The sequence below is a fragment of the Rhagoletis pomonella genome, unplaced genomic scaffold (assembly GCF_013731165.1).
Source record: "Rhagoletis pomonella isolate Grant_MI unplaced genomic scaffold, Rhpom_1.0 Rhpom_scaffold_00003, whole genome shotgun sequence".
Lineage (NCBI taxonomy): Eukaryota > Metazoa > Arthropoda > Insecta > Diptera > Tephritidae > Rhagoletis > Rhagoletis pomonella.
Window position 1 is genome coordinate 33,624,258 of NW_023458557.1, and position 26,458 is coordinate 33,650,715.

The following is a 26,458-nucleotide window of genomic DNA, read 5'->3' on the forward strand; positions in this document are numbered from 1 at the left end:
AGCGGAGATTAACCAGAGTTCTCCGGTTGCACCTTCAAGGCTCACCGTGACAATGTCTCCATCGCTGAGAAGAGGCAAAATAAAAGCATTAAGTTCCTTCCTGATAAGCATGCAGGATCGAGGTCTACCTGCATCCCGCTGAACCACCAGTTTGTAGTCCCTCGTCTCGATACCAGAAACCTTATTGCTGCTGCTCAGCCGCGGCTCCTGGATCAGGACTACATCAACTCCACCTTGCTCAAAGTGGATTAAAAGGTTGGCTGACGCCGCCTTAGAGTGCTGAAGATTGATCTGAAGAATATTCATCCTCCGAAATTCTCTCCAGCACCCCTCCGCAGGCGCCATCCACATCGGACGCAAGGAGCAATTCCTCCTCCGCCCTGTCGAACAGCGGGCCAATAGTGATAACCGATCCTGCACTCGAAGGAGGGCCAGCAATGCTGTCACTGTCCGACATGACGGACTCGACCCCCGTACCTATGGGGGCATCCTCCACATTCATATTTTCGCCCACCAGCGCAACCGGAACACGCTCGTCATCCGCTCTGGAGTCGGTATGGTAGACCTTCCTGACTACCTTCTCGAAGCCATAGTAGATGACTCCTTGTCTTTCGGCGAGAGGATTAAGAGACTCCGAGTTCAGCAACATCAGCGCTTGCCGAAAGTCACCGTCGGAGCTCTCAAACCGGATTGCCTTCCAGTTGTGCGCTGGAAGGTCCGGGTTGCAGTAGCGAAAGATATCTTCCACCTCTATCAGCGAGGAAGGTGCCGAGGGAAGCCAGACCCGAGCACGCGGACGCAAGGGAAGGTCCCCCTTGTCCACAGCCTCGAGTGTGGCTCCCACCCAAACCTCCCCGACCAACGCTACTGCCGCCTTGTAAAGCGCGGCTGACCGCTCATAGGCACACACCACCTTCTTGATCATCCCCTGATGCCAACCAGCACTCTCGCACCGCGGCGGAGGCCCCGGGTCTTCCCTGACCACCCTCATAAACACCCCTGATAAGGCCGAAGACACCTTCCTCCAATCCTCCCTGGCGATGGCTCCCTCATCCTTACCCCGACCCAAAACACCCAGAGTGATAGAGCCCGCCTGTTTAGCGATCTCGCTAAAGAGCTTAGGCGTCCCTCCCTCTCTGGGCTTCTTAGAGAGGGGGGTTTCCCCCTCCTGCGATCTCTGCCGCTTGACAGGGTCAATACGGGATGCGCTCGCACCCCCAGAAAACACCCTCACCACAGCCCCCCTGGCCGCCGCTTAGCACCCCCCTGGCCCACTCGAGCGATCGCGCGTGCTGCTCAGATAGCTGCGCAGCACCCACCTCGCCATAATGCGCCAGTATCTTGGTGGCCATGCGACGGTCATCACGTGCTTTCCTGTCCTAACGGAGGGATTCCTCCCAGATTTAGCCGCAAGTCCTTGGCTGGTGCCGTCCACACTGTCCAGTGCCCTCACGTCCATAGCCGCAGACGACTTCTTCTGCGACCTTGCCTCCGTCCTAGATGCAGGCGAATTCGCCCGCGCCCCTAACCCCGACACTAGGTGCGGTGGGTTCCCATCTGCACCACCAGATACGAGTGCAGACGAAGAGGTCGGCTCCGACCCCTTGCTGCACCCTGCAGCAACAGCTGCCCCACCCAGCCTACGAGTCGATTCCGCCTCGTTTAAAGAGGAGCAGAAGAGAATTTTTGGTATTAGGGTTTCGTTTTAAATTTTGGTTATGGTTTTGTTTTTGATTGTTTTTGTTCATCGTACGACCACCTACCCGACGACTTACTTCTTCTAAGCAAAAATATTTCTGGAATCTTTTTTCCAAAGCTTTTTCCAAAAGACTCGCAGCTGCATGTAGATACTTAATTGTATAGGTTCCTCGCATTTTGCGGTATTTTCTCCTAATTGTCGCCAGCGTTGGTAGAAGGAAACCATACACCATACCGTTATCTATCTGGTTGCTGTAATTGCAAATATTCCTCAATGTATCTAATATCTCTCTCGCAGAATGTCGTCAATTCCACGCAGTTTTCTGTTTTTCTTTGTAAGAAATCAAAGCTTTAATGGAATCATATAACGAGTTCCAGCTCGGTACAACGGATATTGCAATTGTGTTCCAAACGTAGAATTGCTGTGAAGATTTCGGTCTGCTTATTACAGCAACTGTTTTTAGAAAAGGTTTTTTTACAAGACAGGTAGAAATTAAAATTTAATAAATATGTACTGTTACTACTTTATTACTTATTCATATAATACAGGTAAAATAAAATGCAGGTTGCTGACTACAGCTCAACTATACCTGATTTCAGATGACTGCAGATTGCTTCAATGAGAGACTTCATTCAATTGACTTAGAAAAGAGACTTTATTCAAATTATTGCAAATGGTTAACAAAAAAAAGACTTTAAAAATGAATAATTAGTCACCAAAATTGTGTCTGAATAGTGACTAATTATTCGCAAATGACTGCATTCTCTTACAACTCAGATAAGTTCCTTTATCATACCAGATTAATTTTATGCTTAGATTTGGCTGAATGATTTATTTTTATCTTTTTTACACAAATACAAATTTTGGAATATAATTAAATTACAAAAAAAAATATATTTCTGCAAGAAATTTTTTTCTTTTGATTTAAAATAAGCATTGATATATGCGCATATGTAGAAAAGTGGATAAACTTCAGCAAGATGAATCAAATAAAACTTTTTTATATTTTCATATTTATATTTATGTAATTTGGTACATGTATCGTTATTAAAAAGGAGTAACATATTAAGTATTCCTTAAACTGCAAAGCAGAAGTAAATATAGTGTTTCTTAACTTGTTTTCTTCGAACACTAACACCCAAATTCATAAAAAATAAAGAAGACTTTAACTGCTTTATAAATTGAAAATTTGTATGAAAATGTCACTTTATATAGCTAAAAATCTATTTAATTTTTTTAGAATAAGGCCATTAGTTTTTAGGAATGATAAATTCTAAGATTTAGTACACCATTCATATGCAGTGCTAAACATTATCTGCCATGGGCTTTCCATAGAATTTACTTTAAAGTCAGCTGGAACATATGGCCATTGGAACATGGAACTGCAACGTTCGGGATGCGGCATTAATGCCAAGTGACGCCCGTCCTCGGAGCACAGACCAGCTATGCCATCAATGCTTCCATTTGGATTCATTGGATATAATTCTGTTGCTTCGCCTTTGTCATTGGCATATCGTATTGCAACGCATCGCTTTGATTTTAAGGAATTTAGAACATCGTTACTACGGAATGAAAATCTTCCCTCTCCGTGTGATATCCAACAACCCAAAACGGAACCTTTCAGTTTGTTTAGCATCATTGCATTACTATCCTCAACAAGTGTGGTAATCCATCGACATTCAAAACGTTCAGATTTATTATGTAGTAAGGCAACGTCTGGCACATCAATAAATTGCGTATTAGATGGGTCGGCAAGTCCTACCCATCCAATTAAACCCATAAGCTGACATCCATTGCACACTCCCAACGAGAAGGTATCATGTCGTCGTTTGAATGCGTGAAACTGAGGTCTAAGCAAATTACTGAACATAATATTTGCGGCCCAGCCTTTACCAGATCCCAGAGTATCAGCGTAACTAAAGCCTCCCGGAAACACTATGCCACGGTATCGATCCAAATTCGTTTTTCCTGCAAAAAAATAAAAAATAAAGCCCGTCAGAAAATAAATAAAAATAAGGATACATAAATTCATAGTGTGTGCCACATTTGATGTGCTTTAAAAAAAAGTATTTTTTTGAGATGTAACTTATGCATAATTCTGGTTATTTCAAGGGGGAAAACGAATGAGTCCTTACATTTAAAAATGAGTTCATATTTAACATAAATGCTGTTTAATTTTTACATAGAATCTTATGGCTTTATTCATAAAAAATAAAGTAGGTTTAAAGAGCTTTACAAAGTGACGTTTTCATACATTTTTCAGTTTATAAACCTTTTTTAAAGCTACTTTATTTTTTATGAATAAGGCCATTAGTCCCTATTTATATGTCCATATAAAAAAATATTCGTCGATTTTATGCAACAGATTGTTTTGGTTTAATGAGATATACATATTAATCATAATAATAGATTGGTACTTTCAAAATAGCTCAGTGTTTGGCCGAGCATCTCCTCCGATTTGTGGCGTGCGCCTTGAGGTTGGCACACAAAGGGGAGGACCAACAGTTTTACGCCCCCGAAGGCCGATTGTATTCTTAACAAAAGCTGTTTTCATGGCAGAAATACACGGGGGTTTGCCATTGTCTGCCGAGGGGCAACCGCTATTAGAAACAACTTTTTTTATATTTGAAAACCTTTTTATAACAAGGTTTTGTTTAGCTTGCAACTTCCCGATGAGCTAGAGACTTGAAATATCAAATCTAGCTCAGAACCTGCTGGCAATACAATATGAAAGATAAAGTAATCCTAGGGGCGCAAGAGTCTCTATATCGCACACCATCTTCAAAAGAGGTACAACTCAAAAATCAGATCTAAAAATACTATAACGGCTTGTGGATCGTACAGATTCAACGATTATCAAAAGCAGGTATATCAGTTTTTAGTTGGAGAATATAATCATGAAGAAAAACATATTTTTACATTAATTGGAGATAATCCTACAAATTGATTTATGCGAAAAATGAACCTAAGAGTTGTGCCTCTTTTGCAGACGGTGTGTGATATGTGGAAACCCCGTATATACGGTCTAATTAGGTTCATATTTAGAACGAAAATTACTTACATGGAAAAAATAATTCCACAGAAAGTTTAGCCGGTAGGACAAGCAGGGGTTGATATACATATTTTGGTCTGATTTAGAATGTGTATTACTTAAATGAAAAGGAATAACTTCACAACAAATTTTGCTGATAGTGTGGTAGATCACATTTATTTATTCAAGTTTAACCTACTGGGCTTAGCCCTCACAGGTTCCGATGGTACATAATTAAACATAATAACATTAAGGTATAATTTTATAATAACTAAGGGTAGGAAACAAATTTAATACATAAAATAATATTTAAGTAGTTTTTGAATGACTCCCTGGTCATGTCGATATCGAATTGGGAAGATATAACATTAAGTAGCGACATAAACTTATGAATCGGTTCATTCAGGCCGTAAGTAGTTCTTCTATATTTAATATAGAAGATGGATTTATCTCTGAGAGGTCTGGCGGGAGCGTTAAATGTTAGAAGCGATAATAACTCAGGTGAATCAATTCTGTTATGCATAACGTCCATAATGAAGATAATGCCTTGAATTTTTCTTCTTCTAGAAAGGATCTCTAGGTTTAAGATCCTACATCGAAGATTGTAAGACGGCATCGAGTCTGGTGAGTACATTCGGCGAAGCGCGAATTTTGTAAAGCTTCTCTGAACTCTCTCTAGTCGATCGGAATGTGCTGTTAATGCCGCATCCCAAATAAGGCTGGCATATTCGAGAAGAGATCGAACAAGGCTTGAAAAGAGGCTTTTAAGAGTCAGCGGGTCTATAAATTCCTTTGAGTTACGTTTTGAGGAAGCCGAGTTTTGAGTTGGCAGCAGAAATTATATATTCCCTATGATAGTCGAAACTAAACTTAGTGTCGAGATAAAACCCTAAGTCTTTGACAGTGGTAACACGCTGGAAGCTAGCATCTGTTCCGCACACGTAATTAAATGTTATGTTAATTAAATGTTAAATGTTACCGACCGCGATAAGGTTATGAGATTACATTTTCGGAAATTTAGCATTAATCTGTTACATTTACACCATAATATGAGGGAGTTAATATCATTCTGTAGAGCTACGCAATCTTCAGGGAGCTTAATAGGATGATAAAGCTGGAGATCGTCGGCGTAAAGTAAACATTCAATAAGTTTGAAGACCTTAACGACATCATTAATCAAGATAGTGAAGAGTAATGGGCCTACCTTGGGGTACACCAGAAGTAACTGAAATTGCCCGAGAGAGACTGTCACCAACTTTGACTATTAACTTCCTGTTCTTCAAGTAAGCAAAGTCAAGCAAAGTTAAAGCGATGGAATGAACTCCCATCATCCCCAATTTGCGATAAGTAGGTCATGGTCTAAACTGTCAAAAGCCTTAGTGAAGTCTGTGTAGAGAACATCGACGTGAGATCCATTCTCATTGCGTCCAAAGCGAAATTTGAAAAAATAGCGAGGTTGGTACATGTAGACCTTCCAGGATAGAAACCATGATGCTGCGTGTAGATAGGGTGCTTGAAAGCGGAGAATAAGTATTTATTAACCAGCTTGTCTAGTAATTTTGGAATAATTTAGAGCAATTTTAGCGACTGGTCTATAGTTTTCTACCAGATTCCTTAAGCCCGATTTAAAAATAGGTACAATGAAAGCCATTTTCTACTCATCTAAGAAAATACCTGAGTCAAGGCTTTTATTAAAAATTAGAGGCGGAGGTATGAACAGTGTGTTAGCGCAGTTTTTAAAGAAGCAGGATGGCAGGAGATCGTAACCTTCTCCTTTTGAGGCGTCTAACTCTAATAGACCCTCAAAAACCTCTGTTTCCGATACCGACATTTTTCCTATGTTAACTACCTGCTGTAATTGAAATAATTCGGAGGAAATTTCAGTATTTTTAAAGCTTTCATATACGTGACCAAAGTTCGCAAACAAGTTGGAAGACTCTAGGACAGAGGTTGAAATATATCCTTTATATTCCATCGATTTGGGGATGCCGTTCATTTTGCGTTTGGAGTTATAAAATATCCAAAAAGACTTAGAGTTACTTTTGATTTTAGACTCCATTGATTTTATGTAGGTTTTGTGCAAGAACCTAGATAGGGTCCCAAATTCCTTTCTGAGCTGAAGAAAAATTCCCTTATCTTTTATGGACAAGGTTCTTTTGAACTTTTTGTATGCTTTATTTTTTTGGTATTTCAGCTTTAACAATCTATGGTTATACCACGGCAAACTGAATTTTCTTTTTCTTGTGTGTATAGGGACGTAAAGACTCAAGCATTCTTCGACAGCTTTTTTGAAAGTAATGTACATATATATTAAATCCAAGTGTTTTAAGATCTTATGCCAATTTATTGAGTCGAAGAAGTTGTTTATGGCAACATAATTGGACTTGGCGAAGTTATAGTAGAGTTCCGGTTCAGAAGGAGCACTGTTGAATCTATAAAACGAAAAACTAATCACTAGGGCCTTATGATGAACAGATTCATAAGTCAGAGGTGAGTCGCATCTTAAGATCTTATAGACTAGATCATTACTTACGAAAACTAAATATAATATTCTATCGAGATCGTTGGCGATATTATTTATTTGAAATAAGTTGAGCGAATATAAAGAGTCGTATAGTAGACATTCTGAATATTTTTTTTTTAAGTTGAATGGAGTTAAAATGAGATCTTCAACATTAAATATCCATTGAATGTTACCTAAGTTGAAGTCTCCCATAATACAAGGTGCCTGGAAGGGCTGTAAAGAACTTACTAGGGCATTTATGTTGCTAATATGGGTTTGGTACATTACATAGTCGCTATTGGGCGGAATATAACTAATGACAAACATTATCTCATTTACTCCATCTTCACGTGGATCTCCAATATTAACAGCAACACACATTTGATCGGTGAGAGTGTCTGTTTGCATAAGACTCACTTCACGGCTAGCGAATTTAGTTGACACCGCAATGAGAACCCCTCCGCCTCTTGTAACACCCGAGTGTAAAACCCGGTCTCTTCGGTACACTTCATAATGGGTATTGAAAAGTTCGGACGAGAGAAAATCGGCTGTCAACCATGTCTCAACTAAGATGATAATAACATAGATGTGCTCTGACGTTGCTAGATACATTGAGTTTGTTTTTGTACGTAGGCCGCCGGCGTTATGAAAGTAAACATTTAGCTCAGATTTAAAAGATGTACGGGGTTGTGAAGTTGTATTTTGGATATTGGGTGTTATGCGATTAGGATAAGTATCCGAATCGGTTACGCAGCAGGCTGATGACTTCTCTGTTTCGGGAAAAAATGAAAGGGGCGAACGGTGACGTTGGCGGGCCAAAGCTCTGCTTTCAGTAACTTTCCGCAAAGTGATTCCGTGACACCCAGCTTAAAATTAACCCGCGTCAGGGAGTCCGTCGATACATCCCGTTTAATGAGCTTGAAGCATGATAACGATTGCTTTTCAATGCCTGTATGTCTGGCCACATAGTTGATTATCTCTTCTGGTTCAACTTTCGGTAGAAAGGAAGACAAATGTAGCCATTTGAAGCGAGAGGCGACGCCCAGTTCAGAGCTTTTGTTAGCACCAACAACACGCACCCCATGTTTATGTTTATCATTCGTTTTGTTTTCAACAACGCTGTCTGAGCTACGATTATTATCGATGTTTTGATTGCCTTGCTTCACAGTGTTACTAGCCGAGGCCGCTGCCTGAGTCGAATATACCATGGGTGCCAAAGCGGAGGGAGAAACAGCAACACAAGCAGATGGGTTCGTAGTCGCGCTCGTATCAGCAACACTAGCAGGGGCGGCAGAGCAAGAGATTCTATGCGTGGGCGTATTAAGAGTACGCGCAGTAGAACTAGCATCGAAGTCGTTGACGCCCGCGGCAGCAGTATTTATCTCTTTTATGTAACTGTTCGCCTTTTGCTTTGTGTTAAGAAAGTCGCGTATATACGTGCGAAGGCTTTGGACCTCATCAGTCAGCGATGAAATGGCACACTCTTTATCGTGGAGCTTACTTTGCAAAGAGCACAGCTCTGTACGAAGATCTTCAGTAGTTTTAGCAAGAGTATTCTTATCTTCGTACAAAGCAGTTACGAGACTACGTACGCGTGCTTTCTCCGCTCTTAACGTTGCTATTTCGTTGAAAACAGCCCATAGAGTTATTTCGTGCGTATTTACACATAGTTTACATAAATACTGCCTACCTGCATTATGCAGGAAATCCAGATCAGACAAACGTAAACCGACACAATCCAAGTGAAAAAAGTCACTGCACTTAGCGCACTGCACTTTGTTCTGAGTACGCTCAACTTTGTGTCCACATTCACAAGGCATGATAAAGTGTTAGATTGCTGATTTTATTATAAGAAAATTGAATTATTGTTATTATCATTATTATTTTTTCTTGTTAGAGTCACTAAATCGATTTATAAATCGATCACTATTTAAAGCTAGTCACTGTATGTGAAATTCGCACAAAAACAAGTGCAAGTACCGGCTTCAATACACTTTTTTCCGAGTCTATTAGCGGAGCGATTAGAAACACGTCCGTTCGCTACAATGCATGTTACCACATTGACCGGAAATTTATGTATTCGGTAAATTAATTATATATATTTTATTATGTTGTATACAGTGAATTTTGTTTATAACGAACTCCATGGAATCGGCAGATTTGTTCATTATAAGATTTAAGTTCATTTTTTTCATAGTTTCATGTAAAACCATAAACAGTGCTTATTTATTTATTGTGACGAGTACTGCGGCAACGCGAAAATGGCAGAATGTTCGAGGAACGGCGTAGAAAATTCGAGAGCGAGAAACGTCAAGTCGATGAATACTGCGAACAGCGAGAGAGTGAGAGAATGAGCGATAAACAAGTATTGTAAAGTGTTTTTTGTACAACAAAGTTAATTGTACTGTAATTTGGTCATCGTGAGCGTTTATTTAACAATCCACCAATACGAACCTAGAGATTTTTGCGAAATCCGTCAAGTAGTTAAGGATAATCGTGACAATTGGTGTCAGAATTGGGATTGTTAAATAAATTCCATAGGAGTAGTCCTGAAAATGACAAAAATTTAAGAGCTAAAGATTGAAGAACTCAAATAGGAATTAGAAAAGCGAAATTTAGCAACCACTGGAAGAAAAGTGAGGATACTATCACGGCTGCGAGAGGCTATGCAAAAAGAAGGCATCGACGTTGACAAATACGATTTCCATCGTGAGGACGACGAGGCATCCATGAAGGTCGAGGATAACGAAGAGACTGCTAATTCGTCGAAGGGTATGCAGCAAGCAGTCGGGAAGGTTGAAGAATAGCAAAAGGCTCCAGGTTCATCAACAGTAATAGGCATGAAGATGCTACTGGTTGCCATTTCACAGATATCATCAAGATTGGAAGCAAAGTTGGCAACATAGCAGGAAGCACAGGATATACGCATGTCACAGATGATGGAAGCACAGATGTCGCAGCTGTCGTCAGATATTTCGTCCCAGCTACAAGCACAGAAGACACACGTATCGCAGTTGCTGGAAGTACAGGATGCACGATCAAGGATAGACAAGATAAAGCTGAGGCTAAGGTAAAAGAATTGGAAGTTCCTCTCCGTGATTTGCAGTTGAATCGTCCAGCTATCGACCAACGCTCCCAAGGTAAAGACTCCATCCTTTAACGGCATAATTCGAAGACAGCTACAGCAAATCATTGGAGGGTGGAGGAGAAATCCGCTGCGCTGTTCGTTGCATTAAAAGGACCAGCAGTGGAAATCTTTCAGGCTATTCCTGACTGTGAAAGGAACAATTACGATGCGTTAATGGAGGCAATGGAAAGACGTTATGGTAGCGAGCACAGGAGACAGATTTGCCAGATAGAGCTGGAGAATCGCTGCCAAAAATCCAACGACTCTCTACGGGAATTCGCCTCAGAGATCGAGAGGTTGGCCCCCTTGGCAATTGGGGACGCATCTCGTGAGCACCTAGAAAGGATACAAATCCAGAAGTTCATCAACGGAATGAGGGACATGTATACCAAGCGAGAGATAATCCAACTGATGGGTGTAAAAAAGATGGCTCTGGCAAATGTTTTAAATGTGGAAGGCCAGGCCATTTCCAGTGGGATTAACAACTCAGTAAACTAAAACAAGTCAGCAGGAAGTGGCGCTCGCTGGATCCTGCAATTAAATGGCCCATAATATCCATCTCGCAAATTGGCACAAAAGCGAGCAACGTTACTGTTGGTGGCTATGTGGACGGACATGAGCGAGTACTAACGCTTGGTACGGGCGCGTCACTTAAGAGGAAAGTCATTACCTGGAGCAAGGTTGAGGCAAGCAACTGGTGAAGACACCCAAGTCGTAGGAGAAGTAACATGCAATAGGGAATGTGGCAGTGTTACAAAAGTCCATAGTGGCAGACATTGTGGTTGAAGTCATCATCGGCGTGGACTTCCTACTTCTTCATCTTCATTTAAGCGTAATTTTCGTGTGTGTCTTATTGTAATTGGGACTGAGCTTCTTGAGGTATCGGTAAACGAGAGAACTGCCCTCAAACTATTTTTCGACGAGTCTTTGAACAAAAGCCACTCGATTGGGTCGTAATGGTAGTTCGGAAACGTTGTGAGTATTAATACATTAATATGGATGAGTTCCATGTTTGCATGTTGCTTTTCACTGATGCGATCCCGATACGAAATTTATACAATGCCAATAATGCATTCGTGCTGCTTTGTTTCAATTTAAACCTCTACCCCATGTGTAGTAGATCTATCACATATTTTTTAAAATTTGGGTTTCTACCACATCTACCACACAAGGCTTAAAAACTACCACCTTGTTAGACAGAACATTGGTTTAAAAAGTTCCTGCATATTGATCCAAACCTCTATATCCCTATGTTTATCAACGCACTGAATGCGAGCCCGAGGTCTGTTAGCCTCCATCACGTCCAGTGTGGACAGAGCTAAATCGGTCGAAAAACAAGAGCTAAATAATAGGTACGTTCGTTTAAATCTCCAATAAAAAACATACAACAGCAAAATTCAGGCGAAATGTCATCTGTTCTCTCATAAGAGAAAAATATCCAGAATAGTACGCAAACAGAAAATTTGCAGAAACTTGCAAGTTAGACGAACAGCTGATAGAGTTTTGGTTTACATTCAAAAGTGTAAAACTTGAAACGTACGAAAACTCATCACAAAGTGTTATCCTGAAACAGGTTATTGATTAAACGAATAACTAATTAGTTCTTACAAGTTTAATTAGTCGCATTTTATCATTTTCAACTTCCAAACCATAAAATTCAATGTTGTGATTTGCGTAAATTCCTACCAGCTGTTTTGATGTTTTCCTGTTGGTAAAAATTTTTCCAGCAGAAACTAACAGCTTCCCCTCAAAATGAAATGTCACTTTGCTCTCTCAATTTCCCCTACTTTGCAAGTTTTTTGCGTACGCGAACGCAAAAAGCTGATAGTTTTTGATAACTTTCAATAATTAACAGGTACGCGAACGCAACTAATGCTAATAGTAGTTAAAATGAAGAGCTAAATTTTTGTTTTATTTGTTAACGTAAAGTTGCTTTTACATTTTCCGCTATTTTAATAAAAATAACGAATTTTATAAATTTAAGTGCTGAAAAAACTTTTACAAACAAAATAAGGTGCATTTATTTCGATTCCATTGCTACGGCACTTATAACACTTATGTATATGTATGCATATACTTATATAAACTAGACGATGAACTAAAAATACTCAACAAACTGTTAAAATCTACAATTTCAGATATTTGAATTGACCATAAAAACTCGGGTTACGAATAATTTTTTCGCAACATTCTTCCGATAAGTTTTATTTCCTTCTCTCCTTACGGTAACGTAAGTAAAGTAAAAACAAAATCCGCGCGTTAAGAAAAAATATTTTGTTCTAATTAATTATTGAATTCTTTAACCTAGATCCAAGAGTTTATGGTGGAGTCTGTTTTTTCCAATGCATTTCGAAATTTGTAATTTTATCAACGCTTACGTTTTGGCTTTCTTTTTCTACCGTGGCCGCCTAAGAGAGAATACACCGTTTGAGCTTATCGGAGTTCGAATTACTGCCCAGTATACATAGCTTGTGTGCTCCCGCGCGCGTGGTAGAAACTAATCGACTTACAGGTATATTTTCACGTTGCCGAAGATATTGTGACCGGAAAATTGTATTATCAAAAAATTTTACCACTTCTTGTCACCGCGATTCTAGGTACGTTGGTAATGCAGTGAAATTTGTGGAAATTCTTGTATTGCATATTTCACGGGGCAATATTTTGTTACCAGTTTATGAGATGGTAACCAAATTTACCGGTTACAAGAGCGCACAGAGTGCGAAAAAGGTTTAAAAATTGACAGACACTTTAATTACCGCTTACGAAATATATGTTACCAGCGCAGAATAGACCTGCTATTTTCCCTTTTTCCATTTGCTTACGCCTCATTTGCATTAGGAATGGAACTTTTCTAAGTATTAATCGAAATAGAATAACATGAAGGTATCGAAAATAGCCTGAGATCACCAAAGCCAAATTAATTTTAGTCAACACTTGTACAATGAAATTACAGATTTTTAATTTTGATATATTACCAAATACAGTTAAAATTTTCTTGAGATAAAAAAGTGCTAGATAATATTGAAAAGAGCTATCTATCCGCACTCATCAGTCACGTCACAGTTCCGTCACGGCTCCGAACCGCCACCGTCACCTTCAGTCTTAATTAAAATAGCTGTTGTATTACACATATCCGTCACGAATTCTTGGCTGCATTCAGTCATTTTTGCTAGCAAGTGCGTCCTGTACAGTGTACCGTGACAATTCGTTATTTGTTATTCATTATAAATAAACAGTCAGCGTAAAAAATTTCCCACACGGATCTACTTTGTAAGATTCACAATGTTTTGCATGACAAATATTTTTCGGTAATTTTTAATTCTTATTTTATTAAAGTTTCAAACTTTGCACAAAAAAATCTCAAATTTTAAAAACTTGTCATCAAAATTTCCACTTTTTTAATCTGAGTTTTGACAGTTTTTTACTGGCGCTCTTTCATAATTTTTTCCATATAAAAAAATCTTGGGAATGTGGTATAAAATAAAATAGGCTACAAAGCTGCGCACAAGGAATTGTTCTAAAAAGTCTGATTGAAGTTTCGACCCAAAGCTTTTAAAATTTGGAAATTTTTGGGTGAATTCTGTGCAAAGTTTGAAACTGTTATATATACGCTTTCAGATTAAAAAAGGTCTATAGTTTTATTAAAAGTTACCGAAGAGTATTTATGAAAAGTACTGTGAATATTGTAAAATAAATCAGTGAGTGGAATTTTTTGACACTGACTTTAGTGTCGGAAAAATAAATAGGGTTGCGACATTTTAGCAAGTTCGTAATTAAGTCATAATTTCAAACTTTGTGCAAAAATTTGAAAAATTGTATCTAAATCGCAAACTTTGTTTTTGTTATTTGTGGCCTTATGACAATTATATCCAACAATTTTATTGAACTTGAGGGCGTTGTTAATCAAAAACTATTGTGGAAAAGCAACAACAATTTAAAAAAATGGTAGAAGTGGTTGCTTTTCCACAATAGTTTTTCATTAAAAACGACCTCAAGCTCAAAAAAAATTGTTGAATATAAATTGCAAACTTTTTAATTAGAATTTATAGAAAAAAAAATTTTGGTATGCAGTTAAAATTTTTTTATAATATAGTGCAAATGTGTATAGAAAGAAATGCGTAACACCGCAACAAAAAAATACCAAAAATTAGCGAAATTGTTTCCAAAAATTCTAATTAGATTGTTTACATTGTAGATGCAATTTAGAAAAATGTTTCTATTACAATTTTTGCACAAAGTCTGAAATTTGGACTTACATATACAGTTTTTATATCCATGTACATTAGCGTGGGCCGAAAATCCGCTTTTTTAGAATTTTGATTGGTAATAGTAATAATATGGTTCATTATGCTCTAAAAACAATCCGTGTGAAAGATGACAAGTTTTGGTCAATATCTTAGGCTCCCCCATCTCCATCAAAATTCAATGTGCTCAAAAAATAAAAATTAATAGATACATTAATTAATACCTTGTTTTAATAAAATTGTAAGTATCTTCGAAAGTATTAGTCCTACATAATTTGATATCTGGACCTTTTTGTAGAGAATCGAAGTAAGGTAATGGGTCGATTATCGATAGCAATCGAACTTCAGTTGCGTTGCTAGTTGCGAAAACGATATTACAGATGGCAACTGGAAACTTTCAACTGACAACTGCAGTTGCTACAAAGTGTGTATACAGGCGACTACATTTTTGTGGTTGCTGTGAAGGTTTTTGGGGCGTATTTAGGAGCAAAAATTGAAAAGTATGTCATATATTTTACTTTTTAGTTTGCAGTTTGCTTTTACAGAATATTTTGAAAATAACAAAACAATAACATGAAATTTTAGTTCCCGTGGAGTACGCCCTTTGCCAAAAGAAAAGCGAACACTGATTGCAAGATTTTTCCTGTATCAACTGAAGCAACTTGTTTAAAACTACCGACACACCCAGTTTTCCAAATTGAAGTCATTGCTGTGGCATTTCCTTCTGCGAAAAATCGAAGAGGTGCGCAAACTTTTATGCGCGGAGGTATTGAAGTTAAACGAAGAGGTTCATCTGTTTATTAATCAATTATACTACAGCTCCTTTTTGAAGTTCTCGATATGCTTTGAAAATGAACACAAAACGATAATAAAAGAAAAGCCCTTTACAGCATTAACTTTTGCTTACAGTGCACGCGGTAGCTCTAGAGGATTGGAATTATCCGTTAAATGTCGCCTATTGAGGCCGCGTTCACGCACTTCTCTTCGTCTTAAACAAATAATTGTGATGAACTTATTGCTGTCTTTTCTTAAAAACTCTTTATTTTAATAATTTAATTTTACTCGCACAGCTTGTTTACAGCCACTTGCTGGTTGTCGCACTGTCAAATTTCGATTATCGATAACTCTACAGCAAATGACGATAGTTGCCATTCGTAATACAAATTTTCTTTCCAGTTGCGTTGCCAGCTGCCAACCGAACCGTGATTGCGTTGCAATCCGTAATCGACCCATAAGAAAAAATCTTTTTAGCACTTGAAATTTGATGGCCTTGGGCGAGCCTAAGATATAGACCAAAAATTGTAATTTTTCACACGGATTGTGTTTAGAGCATAATGAACAATATTTTTGCTATTACCGATCAATATTCTAAAAAAGCGGATTTTCGGCCGACGCTAATGTACATTTCATTAGACAAATGATAAAGTACAGGATATTTTCTAAAAAATTTTATAAACTGTTCATCATCACACGTCACGGAACTGATTCGTAACGGTGCCGGCTCAGTGTGAATTGTGCCATTTAATTTTCAGGTAACGATATTTTTTTTGACTGATACTCCTCGGAAGTGACGGAACTGTGATGTGCCGTGACCAGGGCCATCGAGAGAAAACTCGAGGCCAGGACTAAAAATCACGGGCCCCTATACATATGTATATAAATTGTATTAATTATTAGGGGAAACATTTTTTCTCAGGTTTCACAGATTTTTTATTATATCTTGGTCAAACATATTCTGAGGTAAGTATCAGACAATATAAATATTAGCACGAATCTCCTTCTCTCAAAAATGAAAATTCACTTAATCCTGAGACACCCTTAAAATACGAAAATTAAAGAACCACAACATGAAACTAAAGGGTAGTTTATATTTAAGGACCACAATTTTTTTTGCATTATACTTGTTTCTCTTCGCTTGCCTTGTATTACTTTGAACTTAATAAAAAAAGTATTCGTTGACCCTAAAGTGCAATCGCAATCGGCATCAAAAAACGCTGTTGTTTCTAATCTATCCGACCACTCTAAAACCTCTTGCAAAAACAATGCTGTAAGTCGTGTTGGTGCTAATTCTGGTGCGAAAGAATTTCAAGAAATAAACAATGTTGATAATATGCTGACACCTGATGCTGCTGGTAACGCAGTTGCTGATGCTGCTGGTAATGCAGTTGATAACGCTGCTGGTAACGCAGTCGCGTCGGAACCACAGTGCAACATGGTGAAGAGAAACAAGCGCAATGAAAAATTATTGTTTGCTCAAATACTAATGCAGATTTGAATGTAGCGGCGCGCCTTAAATGGTTAAATTTGTCTTCGTTCGCGCCGTCTGTTACTGAAGATAATATAAAGACCACATTGCCATAAATGCAGGTTTGGATAAAAATGCTCTATCCTGTTACAAATTGGTAAAGAAGGGCACTCCTACCTCGCAATTAAAAAATGTGAATTTTAAATTGGGTGTTCCTTCCATGTCTTTGCTAACGCCTGACATCTGGCCTATGAATGTGACAGTTCGTCAATTTCGTTTTTTCGAGAAAAGTGCACAAACTCTCGAGAAAGCTTAGCTCACCCCTCTTGCGGAATAAACAAATATTTAAAAGTTTATTTTCAAAATGCGTCGGGGCTCAGAACGAAGTCGATGGACGTGCGTTTGCTAAGTTCCCAGTTGGAATTCGATGTATTTGTAAATATTGAGACATGGCTTAATGCTACATTTTTGTATGCCGAGTTTTTTGACCGCAAGCTATATACTGTTTTTCGTAAGGATCGAGATCCATTTAAGTCGGGCTGCAATAGGGGTGGCGGAGTACTTATAGCATCTCGTTGTAGCCTTCGACCGTCGCTAGTTCAATTATAGGGAGATGATTCGCTATTTGACCAGGGTTTGTGTGAAACTACAAACCGCATCAAAAATTTTGTACGTATGCGCGTCTTACATACCACCAGCCGGTAATGAATTCATTTATAAGACTCATGTTGATAACATTTTTTTTTGTTTTTTTTTAACGCATTAAACAAGGTGGCATTAATACGCTCTGACACTGCGACACTGCAACTAATATGAAACACAAAAGACATACTAACAAGCAATTTTGTTGGAATAGATTTAAAAATTTGTGGTAAGCGGAATGTAATTTACATAGTAATTACAAAAATACTTAAAATACAAGTGCTGCTACTAGCTTCCCATCAGGCCACATACAGTTGTGCGTTTGAGACGCCGCCGGGGTGTTGAAACCAGGAGTAGTTTGGAAACACTCAAGTTGACATGAGATATCAACCGCTGTTGATGAGCTCTGGCAGATTGCTTAACCACATCAGCGAAAATAGGCATACCAAGATCGTGATTCAGGTCCGAATTCCTCACGTAGAACGGAGCGTTAACTATACCTCGTAGTACCTTATTTGGAAACCTCTGCATGATGTTTATGCAAGATTCGCTCGCACAACCCCACAGTTGAATGCCGTAAACCCAAACTGGCTTCAACACTTGCTTATAAAGTTGTGAATTGAGAGTTTCGAATGTCTGCCAATTAGATAATTTAGTTTACTCAGTTTAATATTGAGCTGTTCCCGCTTTTTCTTAACATGCGCTTTCCAACGAAGCTTAGAATCAAGTGTAAAGCCGAGATTCTTTGCTTCGTTGACATAGGGAACGCTAATCCCATTTATGAAGATTGGTTTGTATGGTAACTTCTTTAGTGTAAAAACTATGTGCACCGACTTTGAATTGTTGAGCTTAATGCGCCATTTCTTTTCCCAAGTCACTACACAATTAATTGCAGATTGTAGTATATTTGTAGATTCTTCTACAGTTTTTCCGATCGCCAAGAGCGCCGTGTCATCAGCAAATGTTGCAGTCACAAATTTCTCCTGACTTGGCAAGTCGTGCGTGTATAGAAGATACAAAACAGAATTTATTTTTTGCAGGGCAGAGAATGAGTTTTAATTCCTAACGCGAAAGTACCTATCACTTAGATACGAGGCCAGTATCTCGCAAAACGCTTTTGTTAGAAGTGCCTTTAGCTTTAGTAAGAGTCCATCGTGCCAGACCTTGTCAAAAGCCTGCGAAACATCCAAAATTACAGCAGAGCAAACTTTCGTTTCTTGCATCGCAGACTAAATGTTTTTCAAGATTCTGTGCGCTTGGTCAATGGTTGAGTGGTGTTTACGAAATCCAAACTGGTGAGTCGGGATCAGACATCTTTCATCTATAATCGGCAGTAGGCGTGCCAACAACAGTTTTTCAAAGAGTTTTGATAGCAAAGGGAGTAGCGAAACTGGCATGTAGCAAGAAACTTCATTAGGTGGCTCGCCAGGCTTCTGGATCATAATGACCTCTGCCATTTTCCAATGGATGGGAACATACTCTAGCAACAGCAATTAAATAAGTACGTCAGGTAAACAATACTGCCATGGGGTAGGTTTCTTAAAACTTCAGCTGTAATAAGGCCAAAGCCCGGTGATTTCTTTACCTTCAACTTGCTAATCTGACTGCAACCTCTTCAGGACTAACGTGCATTATACGGGAGTTACCTCCGGAGCAGGCTGTGCTTATTGTATCAAACTTGCTTTTCGTGCGCTAGTCTTTGCCCACGTATTCTCATCGATCTTGAGTGGAGCACAGTGGGTTGTTGGCCGGTTAAGATTTTTAGCAGCTTTCCATAATAAGTAGTCGGTGGTCTTTTCCGACGTTAGTCCTAATAAGAAGCGGTTGAATGAATCGTTTTAAAAGCTTTGATTGCCGCCTGTAGCTGCTTCGTTATTTTGTTTAATCTCGTCTTGATCTCAGGAAATCTACTTTGCTGCCACCGTCGACGAAGCTTCCTCTTTTCAGATACCATGTCCATAATAGAGGCGGGATATTTTTTCCTGTTCTGGATAAGCTTCTGTGTAGGAGTACTGCTCCAAGCGGCATGTTGGATTCGTTGGGTGAATCGTAAAACTTCATCGTCAAGCTGATCAACAGTGGTAATTGCATCAGGAGTTGTAGGGAAAGAATCGAGTGACTTTTGAAAGTAATTCCAGTCCGTGAATGAGTTAACCAATCGGGGATTATTTGTACTTGGTATAGGCTCATCGTGTATAGCTAATATTACGGATGAATGGTCTGAGTTTAAGTCAAACTCCTCTGCAATGGAGAGGTGGTTTAACGATATATTTTTAAGTATGAAAAAATCGACAAAGTCAAGAACTTTATTCGTATCCGAGGGCCAGTAAGTAGGTTTTCCACTTGAAATTGTTTTGCAGCCTGCAGTCTGTATGGCTTTGTATAACTCTCGGCCTTTCGTTGTGATCAGGGTTCGGATTTGCCTCATTTTAGCCCCTCGCTCGCTCGTGAGTTTGCTCTGAGCTTGCGCAACTCACGAGCAACAAGCGAGGCTGTATGCAAACGAGCACTCGCGAGGCCGTCGTTGCGAGCGAGGCACTCATTTGCAGCAGCAGACGAGCGAGGCGAGTAAACGAACGAGGCAAATGAGGCAAGCAGATTAGACAGGCAAACGGGTTGTTTGGTCAGCAAAAATGTATGGGATAAAAATTGCATTAACTAAGAATTTTGAGTAAAGGATTGTACGCACACATGCAGATATGTATATACACCCAGCCAGCAAAATATCCGGAAACGTATCCGAAAATGGAAACAATTTCGTATAAAAACCTGATGTTTCATCCGTTTTCCGATTCCATTTTCGGACGTGTTTCAGATCAATTCTCCCACCAAAGTGTTCAGCCGAAACGTATGTGGAGAAAACTATCGAAAATGGGTGTAAAACGGATGCGCTTTCGGCTGTTTTCCTGAAATTTGTCTGATTAAATTTTTCGTTGAAAACGATTTCATTTTGAACTTCACAGACACTTTTTCATAGTTACTGGAAACCAAACAAAAACAATTTTAAGATTCAGCAATTATTTCAATTTGAATAAATAATTTTAATGTGTTGCTTCTGACGGAATACGAACCTGGGACCTCCTGAAGGCTAACAAATAGTAGCACACTTCTCTGCACACTCAGCTACTGACGAATACGTAACATGTTTTCAAATGCTCAGTTTGAACAAATATTTTAAAATTATTCTTTTGAAATAAGATGATGACATTTTTCGGATACGAAAAATTAACAACTTTGGAAATCGTTTTCTGAGCGTTTCCGGATACGAAAAATGAACGAAAACTTCACTTTCGGCAAAAAGTCCGTTTCTCTGCTGGCTGGGCATACATATATACACATATGTATGTTTTTATTTATGTATATACTAGCTTATACCCGCGGGTTTCACCCCGCGCTTTTATACAAATAGGAAAAATAATTGAATGATGTTAGATTTTATTTCTGTGCCCATTTCGTTATAGCTCGTTATTTTTTAAGCGAGTTAAGGTATTTAGGCCGTTTAAAACTATGAAATTATAAAATCTCGTCTGCGCGCTAGGCATACGAAATGTATCAATCCCTCTAAGTTTACCTTAAAATGTTTCCAGGTATACGACGCGTGAACGTGTAACCTTCTTGGAGGTGCCACGGCGAGTTCTAATATTTCCAACTCAAATTTAGTAACCTGGCCTTGATAAAATACCACTTCTCATTACTGTAGCAAATGCCTCAAGAGAGCTTTAGATTATAAGGCCGAACCCGGCTCTCCCTTTTCTATTTAATGAAATTTATTCTGTCTTCCACAAACACTTCCAGGGATATGTGGCAAGAAAAAGTAAATTTGTACTGGAATTGCCACGCCCCTTTTTCTTATAACCCTAATCTTCTTCCATGAATTTAGAATTGATTTTACATACCCCAGTACCAAGTCCCAGTACTCTACCATGAACACCTCTAGAGATAAGCAGTACAAAACAGTAAATTTGTACGGCAGGAACCATGTCCCCTTTTCGAATAACGCAGAGTCTTCTCTATGAGTATGGAATTAATTTTGTATACACATCTCGGTGCCAAGTTCCAGTCCTCTGCAATAGACACCTCCAGAGATATGCAGCATAGAAAAATCAATTTGCATGGGAGTTGCCACACCACCTTTTCCAATAACTCTCATTTTTCTCCATGAGTATGGTATTAGTTTCACATACATACATGCACACATATGTATTTCCATACCAAGCTTGAATGCTTTACCCCAAACATTTGAAGAGATATGCAATATGAAACTTTCAGTCAGTATGGGAGGTGCTACGCCTCTTTTCCAAAAACGTACATTTTTCTCCGTGAACATGAACATGATTTCACATAGTGTTGGCAAACTGTTAATCTGATTAACGATTAAAAATTAACGATTAAAATGTTAATCGCGTTTGACGATTAAAATTAATTAGTCGTAATCAACTGTACGATTAATGATAACATTTTTTTTAATCGTTAACCGCTGGCTGCGATTACGTTTAATTAATTTAAAACATTAATCTTTAATCCAATTAAAAATAAAATCTGATTAATTTGTCTAGTTTGTCCGAGTTTGAAAGCAAACACCAGTTATAGTAATTATTTTGTGTTTTACGCTTATAAAAAGACGTAATATAAAAAAATTATAATTATTGTTATTAGTAATACATAAACTGGGAACTTTTACAAACCTAGTTTGTAAAACGTTTGTTGGTATATATCTTAATGAAAATGCACACCAAATTGCTTAGATTGATGAGGAAACCCGACTTAGCCATACCGGATTAACTTGCTTTGTGTGCACAGGGCAATTCCAGCATTACTTAATTAATCACCAAACCTACTTGATCAAATTAAGAGTTAATGATTAAAAATTAATTTTTTAATCGCGGTTACGATTAACTGTTTAGTCGGATTAAAATTAATCATGATTAACTGTAATCAGATTGAATTTAATCGAATTAACTAACTATTTAAAACATCAATCGATTAATGCCAACATTGATTTCACATGCATATCACTATACCAAGTTTCAGATCTCTCCCACAAATACTTCCAGAGATATGTATGTAATATGAAAATTCCAATTTGTATGGGAGGGGCCTTGAGTTATCGGACTTACTTTCAGTCTAAGACCATCCTTCCGAAATCCGTAGTAAGTGTACTAAATTTCGTTCTGATCGGAAAACCGGTTAAGGAAGTAGCCTATTTTTCAATCCAGGTCATAAACCATCTTTGAGCAAAATTTCATTTTCAAACAGGTGGCAATTCTTAAAAGAGTAGCCTATTTTCCAGTCTAGGTCATAAGCTATCTGTGTGCAAACTTTCATGCAAATCAGTTCAGTCATTTCCACGTATAAATTTAATTAAATTTTCCTAATACGTGATAACTCTTAAAATAGTAGCCTATTTTCCAACATAGGTCATAAGCTATCTCTGTGCGAAATGTCATGCAAATCTGTTCAGTCGTTTATTAATTTGATTCAAACTTTTTTAACAGGCGGCAACTCTTCCAAAAAATTAGTCTATTTTCCACTAGGTCATAAGCTATCTGCTTGCAAAATTTCATGCAAATCAGTTCAGACTTTTCCGCGTATTAATTTAATTAAACTTTTATAGCAGGTGGTAACTCTTAAAAAAGTAGCCTATTTTTCAACCTAGCTCATAAGCTATCTATGTGAAAACTTCCATGCAAATCAGTTCACTCATTTCCGCGTATTAATTAAATTAAACATTTCTAACAGGTGGCAACTCTTACAAAAAGTAGCCTACTTTCTAACCTAGGTCATAAGCTATCTGTGTGCAAAATTTCATGCAAATCCGTTTAGTCGTTTCCGCGTATTAATTTAATTAAACTTTTTTAACAGGTGGCAACTCTTCCAAAAAATTAGCCTATTTTCCACTGTAGGTCATAAGCTATCTGCTTGCGAAATTTCATGCAAATCCATTCAGTCGTTTCCGCGTATTAATTTAATGAAACTTTTTTAACAGGTGGCAACTCTTAATAAAAGTAGCCTATTTTCCAATCTAGGTCATAAGCTATCTGTGTGCAAATTTTCATGCAAATCCATTCAGTCGTTCCCGCATATTAAATAAATGAAACTTTTTTAACAAGTGGCAACTCTTCAAAAAAATAGCCTATTAACCAATCTGGCCCATAAGCTATCTGCGTACAAAATTTCATGCAAATCCGTGTAGTCGTTTCCGCGTGATGATTTCCCAAACATCCAAACATACAAACTTTCACATTTATAATATTTATAAGATGTATGTACGTACCCAACAAGCAAAATAAACTTAAAGAAAGTTTTTTTTTAAGTTTTCAATTATAAACATTAAGCTTACAAAACGTTGATTTTTTGTTTATAAAACGCTTGAAAGTAAGCGTAATATAATCGAAAAGGAACATTGGTTATAAGCGTAGAAATGTAAACTTGTAATAAATGTTCAAAAGAAAGCTTTTTATAAGCGTAAAAGTGTAAACTTATAATAAAGGTTCAAAAAAGTTGTTTATAAGCGTGTGAATATGAACTTACTAAAAATTTTCAAAATAAAGCTTTTTATAAACATTTTTATAACCCTTTATTTAAAGATATTTCATTAAAAACTCATACATAGATAGCTTAATATCTAGAAACTAAAAGAAATGCGAATTTTCGGCGGATTCATCTACAGTCTCGAAAATATAAATAGGGAATAGATATTTTAGCATACAAATTTATGATAACGCAAAAATTAAGCATAAAAAAGTTAATGATTACATCTTGTTGCGTGCTTTCAATTACATGCGGTTATTGGCAAATTGGAAAAACGACATTGATGCAGCTATAAATTCCACTTCTTCGCCGCCATTCTCATTGATGAACTTTTCTGAAAAAAAAATTAATACATTTTTAATTGAATGTTAAACTAAGAAAGGATAAGGAGAACACATCATTTGAAGACTCGAATGCTCCACCGGTTAGCGCAACGGGTCCTGGATTGGATTTTTTTTTTACCGCATCGGTTTTATTTAATTTTTTCTTTTAATAATATATTTAAAAAAAAACGCAAACACGTCACTTACGATTGAAAAAAATGGTATATTTACTACTTCATGTCGTTGGCATTTGCATTTCATTTATAAGTTTAAGTTATTTATAAACATTCGCTCTCAAAACTTATTAAAGGTTTATTTGAAAAAACTTTTAATAAGCTTAATATTAAAAATGCTTATTTAACGCTTATTATAGCAACTTACGTTAAGTTATTTTTAAAAACATTTACTGAAATGCTTGTTGGGATATTTATGTATGTATGTACATATTTATATACATATGTATGTACATATTTATATACATATGTATGTACATATGCATGTATTTTGTCTTTACAGAGAAGTGTAAGTAACGAAGATATTATAATCGTTTGTGCCGCAGAAACAAAAAACAAGTAAGCAGTTGTTAACACCCCAAAATAGTTTGCTGCTAGTAGCAGTTATGCTGTATACCTGAATGAAATATAATCCTTGGTGAAAAAATTTATTTGTGGCCTGTTGTTCAAGGACATATGTACATATGTATGTATGTATGGATATGTAGCCATGGGAAAATTTGCGTAAACAAAAAATAGAGGCCGGTTCACATACACCTTTGGCTTTGCGTTGAATTTCAAAGCAGCCGTCCACATAGCCAAAATTTGGCAACGCTAAGGCGAACACAAAGCAGAATGATCGCTGCGTCGGTCGCCAGCTGTTGCAAATAAATAATATTATATGAAATGTTTTTTCCTTTCAATCAAATGAGGGCAAGAAATATAATTTTTCATGCAATTATTGATATGAAATATTAATTTATCTCCCGTTAATATGTTAATTTAGTGGCAAAAGTAGTCTCTGCCAAGCTTCATTATAGAACGCATACTTTTAACGTGCGTTCTGTCAAACCAACGCCAACTACAAAGTCAACGCTGAAGTTCTATGTGCACCAGCCTTAGTTATCAAGTACTGTTTAACACCCCAAATAGTAGTTTGTATTTTCTACATACATACATATGTATGGGGACTAAACCAGGAATATTCATTTGAAAATGCTAATGTCCTACTCATTTATGAAATGACAAAATAATGATTTTTATAAATATTATACACATTCTCATTTATACATATGTAACATAGTTGCTTAGCCGAATTACTTAGTAATTACTTGTATGTAAGAATACAAAGACATATTTATCAGAAGCATTGCCCCTTACACATTGAAAAAAAGTAATAAAAGCTCTCAAAAAAGCAAAATCGCTACAGCGAAAAAAGCATATATGTAATACTTTTATATTGGCAGTAAGCTAACTTCTCAATGTGTAAGCATTCCGAAATCAAAGCGAGACAGTCTAGTACCGTTTTTGTCAATGGATTGTGTACTTGAGTGCCGTTTTTTTATATGTGTTGTGTACAAGTTTATTTATAAACGGATGTGTTCCTTTTCTTTCGTACGTGTTTATTGATATATCTGTACTGTAGTGTTTTCGGACGGTACTAGCTCTTACTGCCAATATAGGAATATTACCTAAGTGTATAAGTTAAAATTTTATAAGAAATTATTGAACATTAATAAAATTATACCTACATAGATATGTATGCACATATGTGCCTACCTACTAGACAAAACTGGTCAAAATAGCACGCATCTATTCTTCTGTGCATGAGAATCTTATCTTATCTTATAAATATTATAAATGTGAAAGTTTGTATGTTTGGATGTTTGGGAAACCATCACGCGGAAACGACTACACGGATTTGCATGAAATTTTGTACGCAGATAGCTTATGGGCCAGATTGGTTAATAGGCTATTTTTTTGAAGAGTTGCCACTTGTTAAAAAAGTTTCATTTATTTAATATGCGGGAACGACTGAATGGATTGGCATGAAAATTTGCACACAGATAGGTTATGACCTAGATTGGAAAATAGCCTACTTTCATTAAGAGTTGCCACCT

The 26,458-nt window shown here is 37.5% G+C and overlaps 1 protein-coding gene across 1 annotated transcript in view; it reads right to left on the reverse strand.

Annotated features, from left to right (window-relative positions):
• Nucleotides 1–2,330: 2,330 nt before the first annotated feature.
• The window catches only part of LOC118735158 (phosphoribosylformylglycinamidine synthase), a gene marked incomplete at its 5' end in the record, with an annotated part of 350,157 nt that continues 326,029 nt past the window's right edge, over nt 2,331–26,458 (reverse strand). The window contains 1 exon segment of the mRNA XM_036464794.1: nt 2,331–3,667. Within this exon segment, the coding sequence (XP_036320687.1) occupies nt 2,973–3,667 (695 nt within the window).